The sequence below is a fragment of the Mirounga leonina genome, unplaced genomic scaffold, assembly GCF_011800145.1.
Source record: "Mirounga leonina isolate KUSES-001 unplaced genomic scaffold, KU_Mleo_1.0 Mir_104, whole genome shotgun sequence".
Taxonomy (NCBI): Eukaryota; Metazoa; Chordata; class Mammalia; order Carnivora; family Phocidae; genus Mirounga; species Mirounga leonina.
In genome coordinates, this window is record NW_023270231.1 from 13,120,147 (window position 1) to 13,145,752 (window position 25,606).

At 37.7% G+C, this 25,606-nt stretch overlaps 1 protein-coding gene and 1 pseudogene across 1 annotated transcript; one reads left to right on the forward strand and one right to left on the reverse strand.

The window, feature by feature from the left end:
- Nucleotides 1-503: 503 nt before the first annotated feature.
- Nucleotides 504-24,748, reverse strand: PANK3 (pantothenate kinase 3). The gene is made up of 7 exons (XM_035013928.1): nt 24,556-24,748; nt 16,268-16,620; nt 13,314-13,567; nt 11,280-11,456; nt 10,119-10,242; nt 7,935-8,060; nt 504-6,789 (listed from the first exon to the last, which is right to left on the reverse strand). Exons 1-7 carry the CDS (start codon nt 24,581-24,583, stop codon nt 6,739-6,741), a joined length of 1,113 nt encoding a protein of 370 aa, XP_034869819.1. The 5' UTR covers nt 24,584-24,748; the 3' UTR covers nt 504-6,738.
- On the forward strand, nt 19,789-20,161 carry LOC118015340 (annotated as a pseudogene).
- Nucleotides 24,749-25,606: the final 858 nt, after the last annotated feature.

A 25,606-nucleotide genomic window follows, 5' to 3' on the forward strand; every position in this document is an offset into this window, starting at 1 on the left:
AAAGCTAACAGTCATTGTCTATTAAAAATAAGTAAATGAAGTTTTGGTTTAGAGGAAGCATGTATGAAATAACACATCCAAAGTACCACAAAGTTCTGGCATCTCCTGTGGAGCATATCCAAGAGTTTGGAAAAACCCCTCTGTTGTTGACATTCATTACTGGTGTAGGGTAACATGGCCTCATTTGGAAAAAAAGTTAAGTTTAAACATTTTAATAAATGAAAGTCCTACCAGAATATGATGGGAAGAGGAAGGTGGGGAAAAACTGTAATTCTATCTTATAGAGGCAGACTAGGTAAGGACATTTTCTCTACAGTGAATTTACTCAGCAAGTATTTATTTACTGAACGCCTTCTCTGTGCCAACTACTGGGGAGAGAGCTAAGACTGTGCCATGTCCTCGCTCTCAGAGTTTACATTCTATTATAGGTAATTTCAATTACAACTTTAATTCAGAGTGAAAATGCGGGAGTACAATATATAAAATGAAATAATAAAAAGATACACATATTAAACAACTTAGAGAATTTATTTGGAAAGTAGGAAATAAGAATGATTTTAACATTTATTTAGAATATGAACAAAACTAGAAAAAGTTAAACTACAGGAAAGAAGGCAGAGAGTACCAAAGTTGGCTTAATGGCCATCCAATATAAACAAGCAAAACCTAAGTTTCTTTCATGCAAATAAGCATTAAGAAGAGCACAGGAATGTTTATACAACAGGCCACAACAAGTGTTTTAAAAATTTACAAAAGAAAATGTACATAAATCAAAAAATAAATGACAATTTACAAGAAATGTTTTATAGGTTACAATAGGCTATAAGTTAATTATGAATAAAATTTGTAGCACATCATACATTTTTACATCACAGATTCAGTGTTAAAAGAATTCCAACATGACAGAGCTTAGACGTGACAAGAACAATGCGACAGAATAAGGCAACTTAAACTGAAATGGCTCGTGTAAGTAAAATTAAAACATACAAACATCTAGATATGATTTGGTCAATAACTGGGCAGGATTAAGACAAATGCCATTCAACTTCAGTCAGAAGTCAGTCTCAATGTAGTTCAAATAAAAAGGAAAGCATACAATATATAAAAATAAAATAAAACTGTCTTAATAGGACTTACATCCTAATTCCATTAATTATATATGGGACAAAGAGACTAAGATACTGATGTTAGGTGTATAAAGTTACCTTTTGTTTCTAAACATTGCAAACTAAAAAGGGCATCTCAGAAAAAAATTATAAATTTAAAAATGGCTTACTTAGTATCTGCAATAACTACTGATTACGCCAGGTATGATGTCCATGATTCAGAGATACAACATAAAGCTAAAATAATTTCAAACTATTTGCATTACTTATGTATACTTTACAAATTATGTAAAAACTCAGATGTTTTCTTTGGAAGCTACTGAAACTGTAAGCAATGCAATGAAAGAAAGATGTTAATAGCAAAAAAAGTCAGCAATATCTTAGAAATTCAGTTGCATATTAACTTCATTTACTCCTTTGAAAAATATATTCATTAGTTCTTTTAAACACAAAATTAGTGGCAGCTGCAGCAAAATGACTGAAAATTTCAAAGAAAAATAATCTCTTAACAACTCAAAGAGCCAGAATATAAAGATTTCTTTAAGAAAAAAAATTATTTCCCCTCACACACATCATTCGGCACAACTATTTAGTACCTGGAAGTCCCAGTATCAACTATATTTATTTTAAATAATAAGCTGGGAATGTCAGAACCATGTACAGTCTGATTATTCTCAGACAATTCTAAGGATAAAAGCATTCTGGGTCTTCATATTTGATGTAAACGGCTAGAACACATGATATTTCAACTCACTTGGAGGTAATTAAAATTGTTTTATAAATTTTGCTACAAAATGTGTCTGACAAAAGCAGTAAGTAATTCCTAGAGGGGGTTTATCCTGCATCTGTTCCTACTCACAATGATCAGAAAGAAGAAACAGCTTAAAGGGCCACTAAAAATCCCAAATATATCTAATATTCAAACATTCATGAATCTAGCAGGATGTTTCTTTTTGTACAATGGAAAAACTATAACAATGTCCACATAATTTAAAAGTTAACACAATAAAAATTCCAGATACTCCCACAGATTAAAGTGTGCAACCATGCGTGTGCACATACACACACCCACTTTAATAATATATATATAAAACCCCTCATAATACTTTATCTACTAGGCTATTACAGACAAGAACATAACCTTATGAGAGAGTAACTAATACCACTCTACTGGCTTGGTGAGAATCCAGAATCTAGTGCCTCTACCAACATATACAAATCAAATTAACTCCAAAACAGGACACAACATACCTGAACAAATTATTTTAGTCTTTCCAAATGCTGCCATGAATGGAGCAACTTTTTTCAGGATCCTGACGATAACTGAGTTGTTTCCCATTGTATCAAATCAATTCCCTCATTTTACAATGAAATAAAATAACATTCAAAGAATTTAGACCAGTGGCTGGCACTATTTCTAATATAATACCAAGTTAAGATCCCACATCCATTGAATACACAAGCGATAACACAAGCAATAGAGACTGCTTTGAGAAGACTTTTTGGAAGTGGCAATTACTCAGAATTTTAGATATGGTCAAAAAGGTGGGGTGATTTACTTTTTATACCACCATCATTTTTATTAGGCTATTAAAAATACCTTAAAGGAAGAAAAAAATGACCTCTTTTGGTCTTTGATTATTACTAGGCTCAGTAGAAAATATAAGACCACTACTGTCTCAAATATGGAACAGACAGTAATATAGATAAAGCACATTATTTTCTGAGGTTATCTGATGACAGAAACAAAGTTGGCTGAATTCCTTCAGTATTAGAATAAAACCCACACTTAATAAACTCATTAGGAAAATAGGGCATCAGTGACATTTCCTGGCAAATCATCTTAAATAAGGTCAGAGTATTACAAAAAGGCAATATATTTCTAATATTTTGCTTATATATACCACAAAACAATGAGTTAAATGCAAAATAATGCACACTCATTTTTTCTGGTTATTACCCTTTGAACGGTTTTTACATGGCTTTAAATAAGGATTTCTAAACTATATTTTCTCAAATGCAATAGACTAAAAAGCATAAAGTGCTCAACAGAAAAAAAATATACACTATACAAAATATGAACATTTTTGCATATAACAAACAAGCAGAGTGGTTATAAAGGGTATCTGGAAACTACTGCCTTGCTAAGCTTTCCACCCAAGAATGCAACCTTAGAAATCAAGGCAAGATGTGAGAGACTGCTCTTACAAGGCAAGAGTTCCATCAGACATAGAGGAAAACCTTTCCCTTTAGCTGCATCATTTTTCTTATAGAAATGGGACTTTCAGGAACTGGTACCTACCATAATCACATTTGCATGCAAAGGTAAAAAACTCAGGAATCTTTATAGAATCTACTATTTGGCAAAGAATCTGAACCTCTTGAAAGACTGTCAGTGGCCATGTATATTATTGGCAATGGCACTGACTTAACCCAAATGAAGAGCCTACCTATTTAGAGTAGCTGAGCAAGGAATGCCCCCGTTGACAGGCAAGCAAGTCTAATACTATGTCTTTGGAGAAACCGGGTATATAACTGAAGGCCATTATTTCTAAACATCTCTAGTTAAAAGGCAATCTTTTTCTGGGGGGAGGGGGGACTGGTGGTGGAAAGTTCTAGACCTTGTGTTCTTCATCTAGCCCCAAAACAACCTGATAGTGCTCTTTGTATTTGAAAATATTTTACCATTTTTTAAGAATGGAAATTAAATCCAAAAATTGTAAAGAACTTCTGTGTACAGAACTCAAGAATTAAAAGGGTCTCTTTTTAGTCCTTTAAAATTGTCTTCTCAAAATTCAATTACATAAGGTTGGGTGGATTTAAGTCACTGGAATCATCAAATTTGCTTCAGTGAAGGAAACTGACATTTTGGAGATTGTTGAGGCCAGTCAGGATGGGTCTTGGGCAACTTATCAATATCACTAGAAAAATGACATACAGTATGATAAAATGGCAGGATCCAATGTAAGACATTTTTGGATTGGTCAGAAATACAGCTAGTCTGTAAAATTAACCCAAATGAGCTACTTCTTAACCTCCTTCTGTATTTAAAAAAAAAAGTTCCCGTATTTTTTTCCATAAAAAATAGTATTTCCCATATCCCCTCTCAAACAGTCTTTAAAAAGCCTTTATTCAAAAGTTTTAATGGATACATGATAGTGTTCATTTTTTTTTTTTAAGAGCTAGTTCTGGAACTGCACTGTCTAGTAGAGAAGCCACTATCCAAATGTGGCTTGAGAACCTGGAATGTGGTTAGCCTAAACTGAAGTGTGCCCAAAGTATAAATATACACTGGTTTTAAAGACAGAGTTAAAAAACAATACATTATTTCCTAAATAACGTTTTATAGTGATTATATGTTGAAATGGTGACATACCAGGTATACTGGGTTAAATAGAAATGATTTTCACCAGTTTCTTTTTACTTTTTAAATATACTTACTAGAAAACGTAAAATTACGTATGGCTTACACTTCATGTTCTTAAATTGTACAGTCTAATAGAAATAGAGCTTTGAGGCATTATGCTGATCGGGCTAAGAACTAAACCTATTTACCACTGTATGCTTATAAAGAATTTTGAGATTATAATAAAAAACTAGAATCTTGTCAGTCTTTATCACAACTTTGTGTTCATGCTTATTGCTCCAGTAATTCTTGATTATACATGAGAATAGCCAAGAGCAACAGTGGTGAAATGGTTGTTCACTGTATATGCATTTTAACAGGTAACTTAGTTTTAAAGGACAAAAGTATGAATCACAGTCCCAAATTAACCAAAACATTGATCAAATTAATTTACATGGACTCTGACCATTCCATTCCTTTCTTAAAGACAGCCCCAGGTCTATAGGTGCTAATACAGTTTGCCATGAACTTGAAATTATCATTTAAAAATAAAAACTTTTTGTATAAATGTCCAAATCACAAAATTTTAAAATAAATTGAATACATGGCTTTTTGTAGTGACAGAAATATCTTGCCATAACAATGGAAACATTAAAGTAAGAAACATTTAGTCATTGTAGGTTTTCAAAGTGACTTATTGACTCGACATGAATTCAAACTTGCAAATATTCTAAATTCTAAAAAATTATCTTACATGCTTTTCCCTCTGAATAGTCACTCCTATTATTCATATGTTCATGTCTTAAGATTAAATAAAACTGAATTTTAAATATTTGAGCACAAAACTTGAGAACTGTAAGGAGAAATGTCTTTATCAAGCACCTCTACTGCAAATTGTTCCTTATGGAGGAAAATTATGTTCCGTAAAAACATATTAATACTTCCTTCTTCCTATAATGTAAACAATTTTTAAGCTCTTCAAAGTATATCCACATTTACTGGTAATTTAAGGAAGTGAATATTTTCCCCAAGTCTACCTCTTAAACCAATTAATTAACAGGCTTGAACAACTTTGCTGAACTACTGGACCTCCAAAAATGTTACTGCCAAAGTATCTGAAAAAATTAGTAACATTATAAAAAATGACTTCAAAATAGAGAACAAATTCCAAGGGAAAAGGATTTACAAATTTTGGAACTATAATGTCTTTATTACCAGAATGTACAAAACACTGATCCTTTTCCAATTTTGCAATACTGCCTCAGACCCCTACAGTTTCAAAACAACTCATCTTTTAGATTTCCATGACATCTCTTTAGAATAAATGTGATTTTGTTGCTGTTCATAATAGATTAAAGTCTCTAGCTTTGAAGTTTCAGACCTAATTAAACAGAAATGACTAAGTTCAGGTCTGAGATAAATGTGGTAGAGAGAGAGCACAGGTCTCTATCAATGCACACAAACCATATTCTATTAGTGTAGTCCTGGGACCTCATTAAGTGGATTTTCAAATATGTAATTAAGTCTCTATAAAATACAAAACACTTTTTAAATATAATGATTAACATAAAATACAGAAAGTGCAATTATCACCAATTATGTGATTTTCTAGGATTCATCTTAAAATTCAGGCTAATATTTAACAATAGTATTTCAATCAAATTATGGCATTTGAAAAAGCTTGTACTTCTGGGAAAAGATCATATAAACATGCTTTTTTGGTGGGAGAAATGTTGAGAAAACTACAATCATGAATAATTCATATTGCCTTAACATTTCTAAAATCACATCAAAACGATCATCTTTGATAGCCATTTCAGTAAGTTTGATATAGGGTATGTTACTGCCCACTTACTAGTAACCAAGACACACAGAACGCACTTGCAACAAATATCCAGATCCAATTATCTTCAGGAGCTTAACATTTCAGAGACTTTAAGATTTGTGTTTGAGCATACAGTACTGCAAGAGTTGGCTACATAAAATAAATAGAAAATCTTCTGAGAGGAAGCTCAATAATCAGAGGCTGTATTGCATTTTAAGGATTTAACACTGGATATATACAGAAGGGAAAGCATTTCAATTAGAAATACTTCACATGTTACCGAGCTCCCTCTTTTAATATGGCAACTTTTAGCAGCTTACCATTGTGACATTTAAAAATCAACAGGAATAGTGCTACTCTGTTATCCTTTGGTTCCCAGTGACAATAATGCAGTAATAATGCCTCTGGTTTTCAGTTCCTCATGGATGACATTTATTAGCAGGAGAAAAACCTGATGCTTTTTAGCTGAAATTTGGCAGCCCAAGAAGTGCACCAACTGCTCCAAAGTATCCCTGTGTAATTTTAAAACAATTATTAATGCAGTTCAGCTTTTAAATTAGCATACAATATTAACTATTAGGAACAGATACTTATGTATAATCTATTTAAGAACTTTTATTCAGAAACCTACCAACTTCTGTGTTGTCAGCTAATATTTGAAAAATATGAAATACATTTATTTTTTAAAAAATTTTATTTATTTGAGAGAGAAAAAGAGAGAGAAAGAGAATGAGGGGTGAGGGTCAGAGGGAGAAGCAGACTCCCTGTTGAGCAGGGAGCCTGACGGGGGACTCGATCCTGGGACTCCAGGATCATGACCTGAGCCGAAGGCAGTCACTTAACCAACTCAGCATCCCAGGCACTCTGAAATACACATTTTTTAAAGTGTGGCTTGTAGACACTGAAAAGCTTCTAGGGCTGTTACTACAATTCTGAGCCCCTCTCCTCTTTCCTCAATACAAGTCCTTTTGTTCCACCTGCCACTCTCCCCGCACACAGCACGCCATGTGGAGCCTGCATAGCAGGACACCACAGTGAGAGCAGTGACAGCGAAACAAACGCAAGAGAATACTCTGAATCTGTGTTATTAAATTATTATGTCCATTTGACTAGAAACAAAACAATTCAAGGTAAGTTTACTTAATCCAAAACATTGTATGAACTGATAATTTCAGATCAGAGTAACTGGATGTAGTAAATGAATAGGAAAAAAATCTTGAAGAAGAATCTTCAAAATTTTAACAGTGGTCCCTGTGGATGTGGGGGATGAGGTTGTGGTGGGAGGATTCAGAAGAATTTTCATTGCTAAATTATTTATTTTTGTGGTGTTCACATTTAATATTTGTTATCTCAGGGGAGAAAAAAAAAACAAAAAAATACAATTTAAGTACACAAGCAGCCCCAATATTTAAGGAGCTCACAAGACCTAATATCCCTCTCTCTCTCGGTCAGAGGAAATGGGAAACTCCATCTTAATGGGGTGCCTACCAGGTTATAGTTAACGCCTATCCCCCCAACTCAAATTGAAATGGGGGACTCAATATACTATTTAGGTAAAACAGTTTTATACTTAAGAGTACACAGTAAGAAGCAATGTATGAATCTGTATATAAAAGCATGCTATTAAAATTTGCAAAGCATTACTTTCCTATCATACCTCATGCTCTAGAAACAATGCTTTCAGTTGACCTTTTGACCAATAATCCAGTGCATATGCCAAAAGTTTCATTGAGAGAGTATTGACACGTAAAAAGTTCCCAACAAAGACAACTCGGTTTATTTTCTAAAAGAAAAGAACAAAGAAAATAAGTTGAAGTAAGAATTATCAAGTAGAATTTATAATACAGTAGGGTTTAGAAAATCTCTACTTAAAAATGTAAACAACTACTACCCTATTTTTTAGTGTCTATTATTCCTAGTACATATTATCTCCACAATCCTGAATATTTAAAATTTAGTTCAGGATATGACACTACACATTTGTGAAAACCCAAAGAATGTACACAAGAGTGAGCCCAAATGTAAACTATGGGCTTTGGGTGATAGTGATGTGTCACTGCAAGTTCAGTGACTAACAAAGGTACCAATCTGGTTCTGGATGTTGACAGTGGGGGAAGCTGTGTAGGTGTGGGGTTCAAGTGTATATATGGGAACTCTGTATTTTCTATTCAATTTTGCTGTGAACCTAAAACTTCTCTAAAAAATATAGTCTATTTTTAAAAAAAGTTCTGGAAAGACTTTAGTAAATGGTTTTAGGTGAGACTTGTTTTTGAAAATGGCCAGTAAATAATCTATTAAGAAAGTAATTTGGAGAAACAGTATTGAGATCAAAGGAGACAAACCAAGGAAGAGTATTTTAAATGGGTTTAGGATTAAAACACTGTAAACTTGAGGCTTCCAGCATCTCCGGCCCCAGCCTACCCTATCAAGTCACTCTCCAAGATTCCACTCACTAATTTGGTTCCATATATACCTTGAAGGAAGTCTTATATGGAGGAACTGGTGTTTCAGTCTCCAGAAAACCTTTCTACTCTCACAATAATATACTGAACTTTGAGTATACATTTTTGCACACTGAGTTTGGGTAAACTATGGCCTTAGTTACTGTTAAGTCAAGTGGCCAGTGAAAATCGAGATCTATAGGGCTAAGAAAAAAGGTCCCAGATTATTGTCAGCCCCCCAGTGTGAAATATTCCCTAAACCTGGGTTAGAACATCTGTTAGTGGCTCTCTCAACCAACTTACTACGCTGTTATTGAGAAACTTAGAATTCTGGATTTAAACAGAATAATTCAAATAATTAATTTGGGTCTTTTCACAGTTGTTCTCTGCTGGAGCTTCTCTTTCCCCAAATATCTGCATGCTGATTATCTCACCTCCTTTCAGTATTTATCCAAGGATTACATTTTCAATAAAGCCTTCCTTCAACAATCCAATTACTCAACCATTTGTCTTCTGCTGGTCTACTCTCAATTCTCTTCATCTTGTTTGATTTTTTAAAAAAAAATTGCATTTATCACCAAATACATACTAAAATTTATTAAATCACTAGAATGGATGAAGTTGCATAAAGTCAGGGATCTTTGTTTTTTTTCGCTAATGTATCCCAAGTGCCTAGAACAATGCCTGGCACATGGTACTCTGTAAATACTTCATGAATAAATGAATGAACAAATGCAGGATTCCCTCAAAAAGTAAAATTCCCACTTCATTTAAAGTATTTGATATTTACAAAAATTAAGTGGGAAATACATCTATTACATGAAGGCAGAATTGTATATATAATCTCCTTCAAATAAAAATAACCCAACGATGAGGGTAAATATAGGAGTACATGCTTTTTGTAAGTATACATCATTCAAAGTTCAGGTGAAGAACAAGTCTCAATGCCTTCATAGCCCTGTACAATGCTGCTTGATCCATATGCAACAAGGCAGCACTGTAAAGAAGCCGAAGGCAGTAAGAAAACTTCTAAGCACCTCGCTAATCAAATGCAACATTAACAGCAAAAAATACCCCTTTCAATAATTAGTTACTTCAAAAACATCCTACGTTTGGAAAGAATTTTCTATCTTCAAGAAATTTAGGTTGTGTATTTCTGGAAAAGTTTCTAGATAAATTTGAAATATAAGTATCTCTTTGTTCTATTTCCAACTTGAATTATCTGCTACTTTCCTTAAAGGTAACATAACAATTAGGTACACATGGCATATACAGCTAATGAGCCTTGGGATTTAATGGAGGAGATCTCAATCCTACAGGTCTCTAAGGAACACAAAGAAGCCCTGCTACATGTACATAAAGCTCCAATCCACATTTTTCAAATAGTTAATTTTTTTTACCTCATTAACAGCACACATTCGTGCCACAGAACCAATGTTATTGGTGATAGTAACTAAAGTAGCTCTTGCTAGATCTTCTTTACTAACAGATTCTCGCTTCTCCTTATAAATCATATTCCCAAAACTGCAGAGAAATGAAAAACAAAATTCTGTTGATAATTAAGCAACACTTCATACATTTTTGGAATTTATCCTACAGATAAATTTACACAAGTACAAAATAAGGTATGTGGTAGCAAGGTTACTGACTGACCCATTGAACTATACAAAGCAGAATACCGGAAACCACCATCAAACTCTGATAAATCCACACGATAAAATACCAAAAGGCTGTTAATAAGGGAGGGAGGGTAGGAGGGGGGAAGGTAAAGGAAGAGAAGGGGGAGAGAAGAAGGGGGGAGAAAGAGAGAAAGGGAGGGAGGGCGGCACACAGACTAGGATATATTGCCTATTGAAGAGTACATATAGTAGTATGCTGTATAATGGTGTATTAATGTTACCTTCTGAAAGCTACCTTCTGTATAAGGGGAGGATAAGGATATGTATTTATACTTGCATGAAGAAATACTGAAAGGATATTCAAGAATTAATAAAAATGGTTTCCTATGGGGTACACCAGGGGAGACTTCTTAATGTATATAAACATTAAGAATAGCAAAAGCGTGGGGCACCTGGGTGGCTCAGTCGTTAAGCGTCTGCCTTCAGCTCAGGTCACGATCCCAGGGTCCTGGGATCGAGCCCCGCATCGGGCTCCCTGCTCAGTGGGAAGCCTGCTTCTCCCTCTCCCACTCCCCCTGCTTGTGTTCCCTCTCTCGCTGTGTCTCTGTCAAATAAATAAACAAAATCTTAAAAAAAAAAAAAAATAGTAAAAGCGAGAGAGATCACAGGAGGAGAGGGAGAAGCAGACTCACTGGTGATAGGACAGCCCAATGCAGAGCTCGATCCCAAGACCCTGAGATCATGATCTGAGTTGAACACAGATGCTTAACTGACTGAGACACCCAGGTGCCCCCTTAATGTGTATCTTATTTTTAAACTACATGCGTGTTCACAACTTGGAACCTAAACTGGGTAACAGTAAGCCCCCTAACAACTTCCTGATATGTTGCTTTCTAAAAACTAAATAAGCAACTTTAATTACAATATAAATATTAAACTTACCTAGATGCTACAGCCCAACCTGGCAGACCAAATCTTTCATAATCTCCTCCGTAAATATCACGGACCAGCTTGTCAGCTTGGGTGCTGTCACCTTTGGATGCCATTTCAAGAGCCTCTTCAAAACTTTCACAGCCAGTCAATAAACAGCATAAACCCAGAAAAGTACCCCCTCCAAGGCTGGAAAAAAAAAAAGAAAGAAAACTGGGTAAGTTACATTAACACTGTATTCTTTCTCCAGAGTAAAAAGATGGAATATCCATGTAATTAATAAACACAAAGAAAGAACACATTGCTAATACCAAGTGCTGAAATATCAACATAATGAAGAAAAATGCCAAACTAAACTTGTCAGATGAAAGAATAAACCAAAGAGGGAAAAATCAGTTGGTGATAGCAACATGAAGGCAGGAAGAGATGTTGAATATCTTCTAATATCTTTACCCAATTCCTTACACTTTGTAATTGCTAAAAATAAATGCTTTTACATGTGGGGGGGGGAAGCAGTAAGTGTTAAAAATTAGTACCATATGAATTAAAAGGAGAAAGCTTGCAACTCTAAATGGTTTCCAGGAAATGATTTAGTGAAAGGCCTATTTACTTGGTCTGACAAGGCTGAAATCAATTCAGTGTGACACATTAGCATTTAAAATGACCCAGAAATGAATATGGTGAGAAAATTTATGTCAGGCTGGTCAGTACCATTAATGATAAAAATTTACTTGGTTCTATTATTTTTTTGGATATACTGATAAAATGAAATCATGCCTCTCTAATCCCTAAAATCAAAACCTTTGCTCCCCAGTCTCACCTAAATTTCTAAAAGACTCCATGTATCCCTGAGCACTGCTAGAATTTAGTTAACAGACTGAATTTCTTTTAGAATGAAATAGGTAATATTTCCCTGTAAGTCTTTGGCATAGAGTCACAATGGAGGTAGATTTTTAGCCACCACAGAGATAAAATACTAATTAAATTTAAGTATCACTTAGAGGTGCCTGGCCAGCTGAGCACTGACTCTTGATCTCAGGGTCATGAGTCTGAGCCCCACATGGGGGTAGAGTTTACTTGCAACAAAAAATTTAAGTATCACTTTAGTAGTAAGAGCACTACTTTAAAATGGCAATGAGTTCTTTTTCATAAACCCCCATCTTTCTTCCTCAAATAATTAGGAGCTTCTATCCTTAAAAGCTGATGAAGTATCAGAATCATAAGAACAATTTTTAAAATATTTTACTTCACAGTATTTCAGGCATCATAGAAAATCTTATGGGATATTTAGAACATCAATGTTATCCCATAATGAGCTCATGTTAAATTCATCTTATAAGAATTATTACAGGGGCACCTGGGTGGCTCAGTTGGTTGAGTATCTGATTCTTGATTTCGGCTCAGGCCATGATCTCAGGCTCATGAGATTAAGCCCTGCATGGGGCTCCGTGCTCAACTGAGAGTCTGCTTGAGATTCTCTCTCTCGCTGCCCCTCCCCCCACTCTCTCTCAAATAAATAAAGTAAATCTTAAAGCAAAAAGAATTATTACAATGTTGCCCAATAGGACACTTAAAATGTGAATCTAATCCAACCAGCATGCAAGCTGACCAGTGGCAAACTTCAGGCTTAAATAGATCATACAACACTGGAGAAACAAGGAGAGGAATGCTTTGGAAAATAGAAAGTTATGAGACACAATGAATCATGAACACTACCATCAAAAACTAATGATGTACTATATGGTGACTAACATAATAAAAAAAAAAAGTTATTGCAATCAGTCCAGATAAAAATTCCCTTTTACAATTATGGAAATTTTGATGCCAACTGTTGTCAAGCAAATATAAATATTTAATTATTTTAGTTTGAGTCTTTATACACATACCTTATAAAACAGTATTATTTGCAACACTTTAACTTATACTTGCACAGCTACATTTTTTGCTACTGCACAAATGCATGTTAGAGGCTAGCATTAAGATGATTTCACAACTTGTGTGTATAAAACAACATGAATGCTGCAATAAGAACAGAAAGGTCACTACCTTGTCCCGGTTACTCGTTTATAGTTGTCTTTGGAATGGACTGCTAAAATACTGACTCCTGAACCAATGTTCACTATCAGCAGTGGATAGGGATCATCCAGGTTAAAAGGCATCTTTTGGCATCGCTCAGGTTCTGAGGCATTAGCAAAATAATAGCACTCTGCTTGTCCATTGAAACTGACAGAATCTATATACAGCAAGCCCTTTACAAGGCAGTCAAGTTCATCCAGTTTGTGCAGGTGGAGGTTTCCAATCTATAAAAAACACCACAGAAGTTTTATAAAGTGAACAAGGGACAGTATTCAAAATATGACTCAACTGCACTGTATAATTTTCATGAACTTTATAAAACTTCAAAATCATCTATGACCCGTACATTTTCCCTTTTTTTGTTTCGTGTCAGAATCTTAGTCCAATGGTTCTCAGTGATAGTGGTATTACCTCTGGATGCATTCTGAAAATTTTTAGGGATATTTCAGTTTTCACAAAGATGGAGTGGAGAAGAGGACCAAACTAACATTTAGTGGGCAGGGATTTGGGATGCCGGATATCTGCAATGGGTAGGGCAGCTGTGCAAAAACAAAGTTATTATCCTATTCCTGTCTTATCTTTGAGCCTTCTGACAGACATTTTTTTAGGGAGCAGTAAGAAAATTTGTTTGTAAGGGTGCCTGGGTGGCTCAGTTGGTTAAGTGTCTGCCTTCAGCTCAGGTCATGATCCCAGCGTCCTGGGATCAAGTTCCACATTGGGCTTCCTGCTCAGCGGGGAGCCTGCTTCTCCCTCTGCCCGTTGCCCTGCTTGTGCTCTGTCTCAAATAAATTAAAAAAAAAAAAAAATTTCTTTATAATTATCTGAGCCTATGTAAGCACAAAGTATTCTTTATATATATGCTAAATTTGCTAGGAATGCAATCACCATATAAACTGAGGAAATATTGGACTTTTTTATTGTTTGGAATTTTCCCAAGTGTTATTTAGCATCTTAAGAGTGTTATGTCACAAACAGCAACACCACTTAAGGTACAAGATTCTCCAATAAAACATACCGTATCTACTAGCATTTGTGCCTTTAAAATTCATGGTGAATTTATGTTGAAGTGCCAGCATCTCTCTCTCTCATTATGCCTTCTCATGTGATCATACCAGAGAATCTACCAATTTCTATATTATAGTTTGGGTACTAGTCTGAAATTATTAAATTCATTTCAGGTTAGTAAAGAATGTATTATAAACTATTTGTAAAAAAGATCTCAGCTCAGAGATCACTTCCTCTGGGAAGCTTTCATTCTCCAGAACTTGTTAGGTAATACTACTCTGGTATTCCCATGGCACTGCTTTTCGTATCAATACTTGAGGCGTTGTACTTTTACTTATAACTCACTTATCTGTGTGGTCTAGAACACTGCACTCTTTCAAGGCTAAGACTGGGTCTTATTCCCAGCTGAGTTCTGTGTCTAGCATAATACCTGACACATATTACCTGACACATATTAAGCTCAAATATTTAGCTTAATAAATGATTGAGCATCAACATAAAGTTATTACAGAACTTCATCACTAGAAATTATTGATACTTCTGGGTCGCCTGGGTGACTCAGTCGTTAAGCGTCTGCCTTCGGCTCAGGTCATGATCCCAGGGTCCTGGGATTGAGCCCCACATCGGGCTCCTGCTCAGTGGGGAGTCAGCTTCACCCTCTGCCCCTCCCTCAGTTCATGCTAATATAGGAATAAAAATCATAAAAAAAAAAAAAGAAAATAATTGATACTTCAATGTCAGGTGAAAGCTGGCTTCAAGGATACTGCTTCTGGTAAGAATTCTGGCAAACACTAAATATCACATGTTCAAGCAAACTAGTCTCAAATCTATGAAATTTATGTTCAAATTACTCAATAAATTGAATACAAATCAGTATTATCCATCAAAAGAAAAAAATTAGTAACAATTTAGACTTTTAAACTATCCCAAAGTTTAATGGGCTCACTTATGCCAGCCATAAGCGATAACTTATCTTCTATTAACAGACTTTTCTTATATGAATTTAAGAAATTAAATGGTTCACATGCATATTTTCAAAGAAAACAAATTTCAGTACTTCCAAATGCCAACTTTCTAATCTTTATTCTATAGGAAAGGATTAGAAGCTTGGCAAACCCCCACTAGCACTTAATAAATCAGTGTTTACATAGTCCTCTTGCTATATCCAAATGACCCCCTTTGAGATAGGAACATGGTAAGGTTGGTGGATAAAACCAGAAAAAAGGGCTAACATGACTCTCATTCAGATGTCTACTTGATCAAAAGATACGGGCTTCAGCTGATTTGGGGGGGGTGGGCAAGGAAAGAGATGGCCCTGGGAGACAGGACTGTATGAATAATACATAAAAACAATGCATACATAGGACAGTAATAGAGAAAATAATTCAAACATCACTTATATTTGGCTTTGTATGCTGCCAAATTCATTGAAATCCCCTTTTATTGTAGCTTTATAGCAGTCCCTGAACTTAGCAGGTTTTACCAAATATTATGTACAATAAGCCCAAATCTGGGCAATTTTTTACACAGTCTATAAAAGCTATTTAAGTGCCCCAAATGAAAAGCTGGTCATGAATACATACTTCCTCCATATCCAGCATGGGGAACTAATCTAGGAAACAGCCTTGTATTTTAAAAATTAAAGAGGGGGTGCCTGGGTAGCTCAGTGGGTTGAGAGTCTGACTCTTGGTTTCGGCTCAGGCCACGATCTCAAGGTTTTGAGACTGAGCCCCATAACGGGCTCTGTGCTCAGTGAAGAGCCTGCTAAGTCCCTCTCTCCCTCTGCTCCTGGCCGCCGCCGCCGCCGCCCCCCCACCCCCGCCACCTCTTGCTCCCACACTCTCTCTCATAAATAAATCTTTAAAAAAAAAAGAAAGAGAAAATGAGTATCAATTTTTGGTTTTGAGTAAGATACCTACTGTGCGAAAATCTTCTTCAAACTTGTAAGCACCACCTCCTGTAGCACATAGCACCGTGTGTAATGTTGAGAAGTTTTTATCTCTTCCCATTTGAATAAAAGTAGGCAGGTCGTGGGTTGGAAATCTGATAAAGTGCAAGTTCCCTCTTCGCCCAAAAAGTGTTAAATCCTTCAGTTCAAGGTGTACATCCCGAATACCAGTGGATCCATATGCTACATTAGAAGTCAAATATTTCCGGATACTTTTTAAGCTCTCAACTTCTTCTTGTTCTTCCTCTGCTGTGATATCAATAGGTTCAAAATATGAGAGCTTTACTAGAGTCCCCCCAATGTCCATGCCAAACCATGGGAAAGCTGTGGATTAAAAAAAAATACATATATATCAACTTTAGAAATGCAATTTAGGAGCTAATTAGCCACAAACTTCATATATCCTGAATCATGCCGTCAGTATTTTGGGGGTAAGATGCTGCTTCTATGTGCAACTCAACTTTTTCCCTTTGAAGAATTACTTTATACATTTTCTAAAAACCTGTAACATAGGATGCTTAGAGCTGGCCCAGGGCCTTTTAATTCCTGGTCAGGTAGGTATTCCTTTTCATTTATTAAATACTTGAGGGGATCAGGAAAAATTTGGACCAATTCTGTTTTAATAAATAGGTCATCACCTACGGCTTGATAATGTTTCTAATAAGATTTTAATGCAATAAAACTGGCCTATAATTACTTCAAGTAACCCAAGGGAAAAAGTACCTCCTTAAAAAGAAATCTTACTCTTTGCTCATTGAACAATGTATTTCTTTGGTACATCTGGTTAATAAAATTAGCTGTTAACGTTGAAGATAAAGTCTATTTGGGAACATTTGGGCAGGCAGTTATATCATTTGTGTTTGGAACTTGGTGCTCTCTCACTAACTGGACTTATATGACTTTGGAAAAGCCATTAACTTCTCTGAATCTTAGTTTATTTAACGTCTGTTTCTATTCTCTGGGATCTTAAAATGATAGAGACTCAAGAATAATTTAATACTTAAGATATACGTATTACAGAATGCTTCAGAATAAATTGTATGTAACAGTTTATGTGTAAGTTGTCAAGGAAAACTAGTTCCCTCCAAAATCTGTTTCTTAAATATTAATATTTTATTTGATATATCTGCCTATTAGAAACCAGGTACATACAATTCAACAAGAAAGGATTCTATACATTTCTCCATTTCAGAATTTATGCTTACTGAAATTAGTAAGTAATATTAAATGAGGAAGGAGTAATTCTCATTCTCTTCTCCTGGAGAAATAGTTCACTCTTTTTTTTTTAGCTCACTTGTTTTTGTATTTGAAACCCAAGTTCCAGATACAGATGACACTAAAGACAGTGTTAAAAAAGAAACTTAAAAAAAAAAAAAAAAGTTAAATGACTTAAGACCATAACCTGGGGGGCAGTAAGACCCCAAACAGGCACAACACTTTTGTGTCACCTATAGATTTTTATAAGTAACTAAAACGTAAAAGAGGGGCGCCTGGGTGGCTCAGTTGGTTAGGCGACTGCCTTCGGCTCAGGTCATGATCCTGGAGTTCCGGGATTGAGTCCCACATCGGGCTCCCTGCTCGGCGGGGAGCCTGCTTCTCCCTCTAACCCTCCCCCCTCTCATGTACTCTCTCTCTCTCATTCTCGCTCTCTCAAATAAATAAATAAATCTTTAAAAAAAAATAAAAATAAAAAAATAAAACGTAAAAGAAACAAGACTAAATTTTCTCAATTTTTAAATCCCTAGTAGCAAGCCCCAATACTAACAGTTACAGAGAGAAAATTCACAGCAACTGTTTGCTTGGACAACACACTGAAAGAAAAAACAATATGGAGTAGCTCTAGTGATCAATAAATCAGAGATAACTTCAGAATTTTCCCAATCTGTTAAACAGGTATGTAATTAGGGCACTTTTCAATGGACATTAGATAAAACATAGGAATGCTTCTGATATTATATAACTAAAATGATTTTTAAGGGGCGCCTGGATGGCTCAGTCAGTTAAGCGTCTGCCTTTGGCTCAGGTCATGATCCCAGGGTTCTGGGATCAAGTCGGCATGGCATTGGGCTCCTTGCTCAGCCGGGAGCCTGCTTCTCCCGTGTGTGCTCTGCCTGCCGCTCCCCCTGCTTGTACACTCTCTCTCTCTCTCTCTGATAAATAAATAAAATCGGGGGGGGAAAAAAAAAGGCTTTTGTTGATATATTTGCATCAAACAACCAAACTTGTCCTATCTGAAAAAGAAAACTCCACACAGAAAGTAAAAAGAACTTGTAAACAAAACTATGTTTTATTATTACAGTATATCAAATCCCTCATTTCTTTTAAATTACATTAATTACTAAAGAATATTTTAAGATATGTATGACATGGGGCGCCTGGGTGGCTCAGATGGTTAAGTGTCTGCCTTCGGCTCAGGTCATGATCCCAGGGTCCTGGGATCGAGTCCCACATCGGGCTCCCGGCTCAGCGGGGAGCCTGCTTCTCCCTCTGACCCTCTCCCCTCTCATGCTGTTTCTCTCTCACTCGCTCTCTAAAAAATAAATAAAATCTTTAAAAAAAAAAAAAAGATATGTATGACATGTAACACATAAAGAATAACAACCACCAGGGGTGCCTGGGTGGCTCGGTCAGTTAACTGACTCTTGGTTTCAGCTTAGGCTGTGAGTTCAAGCCCCTCACTGGGCTCTGCGCTCAGTGGGGAATCTGCTTGAAGATTCTCTCTCTCCCTCTCTCAAATAAATAAATCTTAAAAAAAAAAAAAAAAAGAAAAAGAACAACCAACAACCACCACAAACTCATGAAACAATTACTACCATTCAATTTTAAATCTTTGTGTGACCCACTTTTGTACACTGGACTAGAGGAACAGAAGGTTCTATGAAAAAACTGCAAATTAAATTGGAAAATTGTTTGATTTATTTAACAGTTACTGCCTACAGAGGTAGGTTTTTATTTTTATTTTTAAAGATTTCATTTATTTATTCATGAGAGACAGAGAGAGAGAGAGAGAGAGAGAGAGAGAGAGAGAAAAGCAGGCTCCCAAGGAGCAGGGAGCCCGATATGGGACTTGATCCCAGGACCCTGGGATCATGACCTGAGCCGAAGGCAGACGCTTAACCATCTGAGCCACCCAGGCGCCCCTACAGAGGTAGGTTTTTAAAATTAAGAATGCAAAAAGCCCAAGACTCATTTCACATCTAGCCTGTGAGATGCATCTGTTCTTTTAGTGCTACCTGTTCTTAAGGGAAGGGTAACTAGAGATGCTATATTGTAGACGATGAATATCTCAGTAATCATGTGCAAACGAGAACATTACATGTCCTTTCTATTTCTTACTAAATCTCAATTATGACAGTTTTCTTCTTAAAATCAGGAAGGTAGGGACTGAAAGAACTCAGCCTTGCCAGTGACTCCAAAGAAAAAAAGCTGGTAACAGCCACCTTTGGCATAGTGAGCCTTTTAACTCAGCAGAGTTCTGGATTTCCTTTCCTTATGCCAGAGGGGGAGAAAAAAATCACATTAGAAAAGTATGGGGGCCTCTGCCGCGGGAGTCATGGAGGAGCAGCAGCCTCTCTGTGCTACCCTATGACCATGGGCCTCAACATGGGCCACAAGGTCACTTAGAACATGGGCAAGCTGAGGCAGAGCCGCCGCCAGGGGGGCCTCACCAAGCACACCAAGTTTGTGTGGGATATGATCCCAGAGGTGTACCACTTCCCCACACGAGCAGCATGCGCAAGGTCTCCAAGGACAAGTGCACCCTCAAATTCATCAAGAAAAGGGTGGAGACACACATTCGTGCCGAGAGGAAATGAGCAATGTCCTGGCAGCCAGGGGGAAAAAAGCAGCAGCCAAGAAGGACTGAACCCCCTCCCCTCTGTATGTAATAAAGCCTCTTTGGAACTTGAAAAAAGAAAAAAATAGTAATTTTTTAGAATTTTATTTTTAGGTAATCTCTACACCCAACGTGGGGCTCGATCGAACTCACAGCCCTGAGATCAAGAATCCCATGCTCTACCGACTGAGTCAGGAAGGTGTGTCCCACAGAAAACACAAATTCTTAATTATGATCCACTCCTATCATTTAGTAAGTGGTCTGATTACTGATCTTTACATTTTCCAGTACATTTTTTTTTTAAGAATTTAGGTTGTATCTTTTTTTTTTTTTAAGATTTATTTATTTATTTATTTGAGACAGAGAGAATGAGAGAGAGAGAGCACATGAGAGGGGGGAGGGTCATAGGCAGAAGCAGGCTCCCTGCAGAGCAGGGAGCCCGATGCGGGACTCGATCCCGGGACTCCAGGATCATGACCTGAGCCGAAGGCAGTCGCTTAACCAACTGAGCCACTCAGGTGCCCAACATTTTCCAGTACATTAAAAAAAAAAAAAAATACATATTTTGTCACTGATCAAAACAGGAGGGGGAAAGGGACATGGAGCTCAAACTTTATTCGCAATTCTAAGTATGAGGCAAATAAATATAAGGTTATTAAGTACAACCACAGGTCCACTAATAGTTCATGAGGTAAGAAAAATAACGGTTTCCTAAAAAATCAGGCAAGTATCTATATATAGCTTTGTTGCTTCTAGCCAAGAGACAGGTTAAAGGTCGGTCACCAGTGCATGAGCAGGCTACTTATTGCATATAACCTCAACATTTTTTATTCTTTGGTAATAAAACTCTCCTCTGCCAAGGTGAAAATAATGAACAAAAACACACATTTAAAAAATAAAACACACATTCCATAACTACAAATGAGTACTTTGATGATGGGAAATATGCACTGCCTTCTCCAGACTTTCCTAGAAGTCTACTCGGCCTTCAAAAATATAACTCCTGTTTCTCAGCTGAGCCTAAGAGAGCTGTCATTAGCTCCCCATCAGTAACAAAAATATCCAGAACTAGCATAAGCATAAAGTGCTACCAAGAATTATCTTTCTTACCAGGTAGATTGTGTATGAAGAAACCTGCCAAGTCCAATCCCTTTGATATCTAGCAGAAGATATCTTGCCACAAGGCAAACTGCTGATTTCTAACAAAATGTGTTTTAAGAGTTTGGTGTCTTGCTAGGTGTTGTAAAGGGGTGGGGGAGAAACATTAAAGAACTGTTTAATTGCTATTGGCTCCATGCAGATTTCAGCCCAAAGGGATCCTATGCCAAATTAGGATTTAATTGTTCTTTAGCAGAAAGAGGGACCAAATGTTGAAAATGTTTAAAACATTAGTGGATTATTTTAAGAAACAAAATTCTAAAATGGGCATGTGCACTGGTAAATTCCAGGTATGCTTCAAGTTCTTGGATAAAAGAAGACATTCATTTTGCTCTTCCCAATAATCATTCCAAATAAAAATGTTGGTGTTTTGAAACAGACTAAGAAAATAACCATCTTCACACCTTTAGTATCATAATTCCTTAGAAGAGTGTTAGGTAAATATTTTTTTTCCTTTGGTATATTAGTACATCTAAGGGAATATTAGAAACTATCATATTCATTTGTATCTTATTATCTATTGGAAGGGATTTTTTTTTAAAAGTAGGCTCCACACCCAGCATGGAGCCCAACATGGGGCTTGAACTCACAATCCTGAGATCAAGACCTGAGCTGAGATCAAGAGTCAGATGTTCAACCAACTGAGCCACCCAGGCACCCATGGAAGGGATAATTCTTAAGTAATGATTCAATTTACAAACAAACAGGCCAATCAAATTATATAGAAGCAAACTACACACATATGTCATATACTTCCCTCTGCTCTTGACAAAAGCTTCAGGTAACAGCTTGGGTTAGCAAAGCAGAGACTCAAAAACCTTTATCTTATCAAATTAAAAATAAAAAAATGTATCTTTTACTATCATCTTGTTAATTAGGCTACATGCCACAAAGGTAAGCAAAACAAAGGTTGAGGGGTGCCTGGGTGGCTCATCTGCCTTTGGCTCAGGTCATGATCCGAGGTCCTGCAATGGAGCCCCACATCGGACTCTGAGCTCAGCGGGGAGCCTGCTTCTCCTTCTCCCTCTGCCTGCCTGCCTACCTACTTGTGATCTCTCTGTCAAATAAATAAATAAATAATCAAAACAAAAACAAAAACAAAGGTTGAACATACCTCAAGACATCCTGTCAGTTGAGGTACAAAGGAACCCATGATTGTCTGGCTTTTTAATATCTAATATTTAAGCAATGTGAAATATTTAAGTAAAGGTAAAGCAAACAAACATTGCCATTTTTCAGGTTTCCATATTTTCATTAGCAAAAATTTTTCATTAGGTTAATGTTTGACTTCATCCTTTCCTTGAAGTTCAATTAACACATATTTCAGATTCTAACCTTTTACTCATACAATCCAGCAGATGAAACTAATTTCTTATTTTCTGGTTAAATACATGCATTTGATTTATAATCTCCTAATATATTAGTGATGTTATTTAAAAGCAATGTTTTCTAATACTTAGGTGTGCCCAAATCTAACAAATCGAATCACTACCATGGCAAAAAGAAAAAACCATTAAGAGTCTGCATGAGCTTGTCATAGTTAAACTTATTTTACTAAATGGAAGTTCTAAGACAAGCAGGGAAAATGTATGTGTTAATGGAAGATGTCCAAGTGTTTTTACATTACTGCATCTGTTCAAGATTAGTTTAATTCAGCAAATATAAAAAAAATCAGAAGTGGTTCTATAGTACTGTCACTTAAGCCTTCACATCACTATTTTATAGACTCCTTGAACAGGAACTCTAGTTACCACAAGAAATCATCATTAAAATATTTTTTTCTTTGGGGCGCCTGGGTGGCTCAGTTGGTTGAGCGACTGCCTTCGGCTCAGGTCATGATCCTGGAGTCCCGGGATCGAGTCCCGCATCGAGTCCCGCATCGAGTCCCGCATCGAGTCCCGCATCGGGCTCCCTGCTCGGCGGGGAGTCTGCTTCTCCCTCTGACCCTCCCCCCTCTCAGGCTCTCTCTCTCTCATTCTCTCTCAAATAAATAAAATAAAATCTTTAAAAAAATATATTTTTTTTTTCTTCAGCAGGCAGATAAAAATCACCAGATCTGAAAGGTTTCTCTAAGCATTTCAACTAAACTATACCCCTATGGGTGCAGAAGAAAGAACCCTGGACTATGAGTCAGTCGACTTAGGGGAACCTCATTAGCACAGGGTTGGTTGGTACAGCCTCAGAAAAGTTACTCTGGGGCTAGATAAATTCAATTTCCTCATCTGTAAAATTAAGACCAAATTATCTCACATTTAAATAGTGATTAGTCGTTTTCAGAGTGCTTTGGTATGTTGCCTTTCGGGTGAGGTTAAGAGAACCCTGAAGGGCCAGAAGGGAAGGTGTCAATGCTCCCTTTTATAGATTTCTTAGAACTCTAAGATCACATGAGACACTAAAAACTGTTAAATACCAATAGAATTCTAAGATAAGCATGCTTCCCCACATTCCTAGTTCCCCTGGGAGAATTACTTACAAAGTATGAAAATCGTGAGTGATTAAATAAACTATTTATAGGAGCAAAAGGTTTTTAAAAGGCTAAAAATAACAAGGAAATGAAAGTTGATCTGGTCTCTTAAAACATGTAAAGAATGTTTTATTAAAAAGTACGTACATACGTAGTCGTAGAAAAATCTCTAGTAAGAGCATTCACCAAAATATTAATAGCGGTTAGCTCTGAGTGGCAGGAATACCCATGATTTTTATCAATTTTTTTTTTTTAAGCAAACACGACCTAGTTGTTCTTCTAAACAAAAACAAGCCAAGGCAATTACCCACTGGTAAGTTACAGGCGTGTTTTAAAAAGACTAATTGTAACAGCAGTGACAACTCCCAGGAACACACCAATATTTCAAGGTCACAAGCGGGAAGCACAGAAATTAGTGGGGAAAAAAAGACGGGGGGAAGGGTGGCAAAAACCCCCACGCAAACGACACCCATTTTCAACCCGACTTCAGAGGAAGCTGGGGGAGTGGACTGGTAGCTCTCGTCTTGCCTGGCAAAAACCGAATCAAAAATTCCTCCAAGCGCGTCCCAGATCTCGAGGAGGAAGTGGGAGGAAAGGGCCGGGAGGCGGCAGGCGTCCGTCACGCGCGCACAGGAGGATGGAGAGGGCGCCTCCATCCCGATGCTGAAATGGTCCTTGCGCCCCCATGCCGTGCTAGGCGCCGGCGAGGAGCGACAGGCCGGGAACGAGGCCGCTCCGCTAAGGCGCTTCCACACGGCGCCCAAGTGCTCTCCCAACCCGACGGGCCCAAACCCCATCTTACAGGGTTTCTTGGCATCCTTGATCTTCATGGCGTCTGCGGAAGGAACCAGGGGAAGCTTCGGGTCCGGACCACGCAGGGTAGTGGCTGCGACTCCGGAGGTGCCTGGGCCGCGCGGGAAGGCCCAGCCGGTTCCTCCCCTCAGGCCGGGCGGGGCGGGCCCAGGGCGGGGCGGCGGCGCCTGAGGCGAGGCCCGGCCCAGGGGGCGGCCTCCCCACCCCCGCGAGGGTGTGCCGGGACCGAGCGAGCTGGGGAAGGCCGCCGGCCTCGCCGCTCCGGGGCCGCCCCCCGCAGCCGCTCCAAACAAAAGGCCCCGGTCCCCCGAGCCGCCGCCGCCGCCGCCGCACTGAGAAATAGCCCGCCCAGGCCCAGAGCCCACGTGACGCGAGCTCCCCCTCTCTCCGCTCGCCGCCGGCTGCTGGGGATTGTAGTTCTCCGGGTCCTGACGCCCCGATCTTTGGCTGCAGCTGTAGGGTTGGACTACAAAGCCCAGGATGCGTCGCGTCCCTCCTTTGAGGCCCCCTCCGCTTCCGGAGATCGCCTCAGCGTGGTCCCAGAGAGAAGGGGGAAGGGCCTTAATCACGCCAGCGACTAGGCGACCAATGGTGGCTGAGATGGGCGGGCTGTGGAAGTCGGGCTCAGGCCTCACCCGGCCTCTGAAAAATAAGGGGAAGGGTACTCTCTGCAGGCACTGTCGTGGCTGTTGTGTAAGTCGCGGACTTTCCCCGGAGGGAGAAAACCTGGTCATTGTACCATGGAAAGCCCTAAATGAAGAGCTGTAGACCCGCTGTTTGGACAGACCATTGAATGCATTTGTAAATTCAAGTCATTCACATCGGGACCCCCTGGCTTAATAGAGACACCTCGAGTGTTGTTGGGGTTGGAATCATAAAAATAATGGCAATAGAAATAATAACCAACATTTATTGAATGCTTACCATGAACTAGGCACTCCGCTAAGCACATTTTGTGCAATTACTTAGTTCAGTTAAGCAACCTTGTAAACTGCCTTACAATCATTACCACTCATTTTGAAGATGGGGTGGGATCTGAG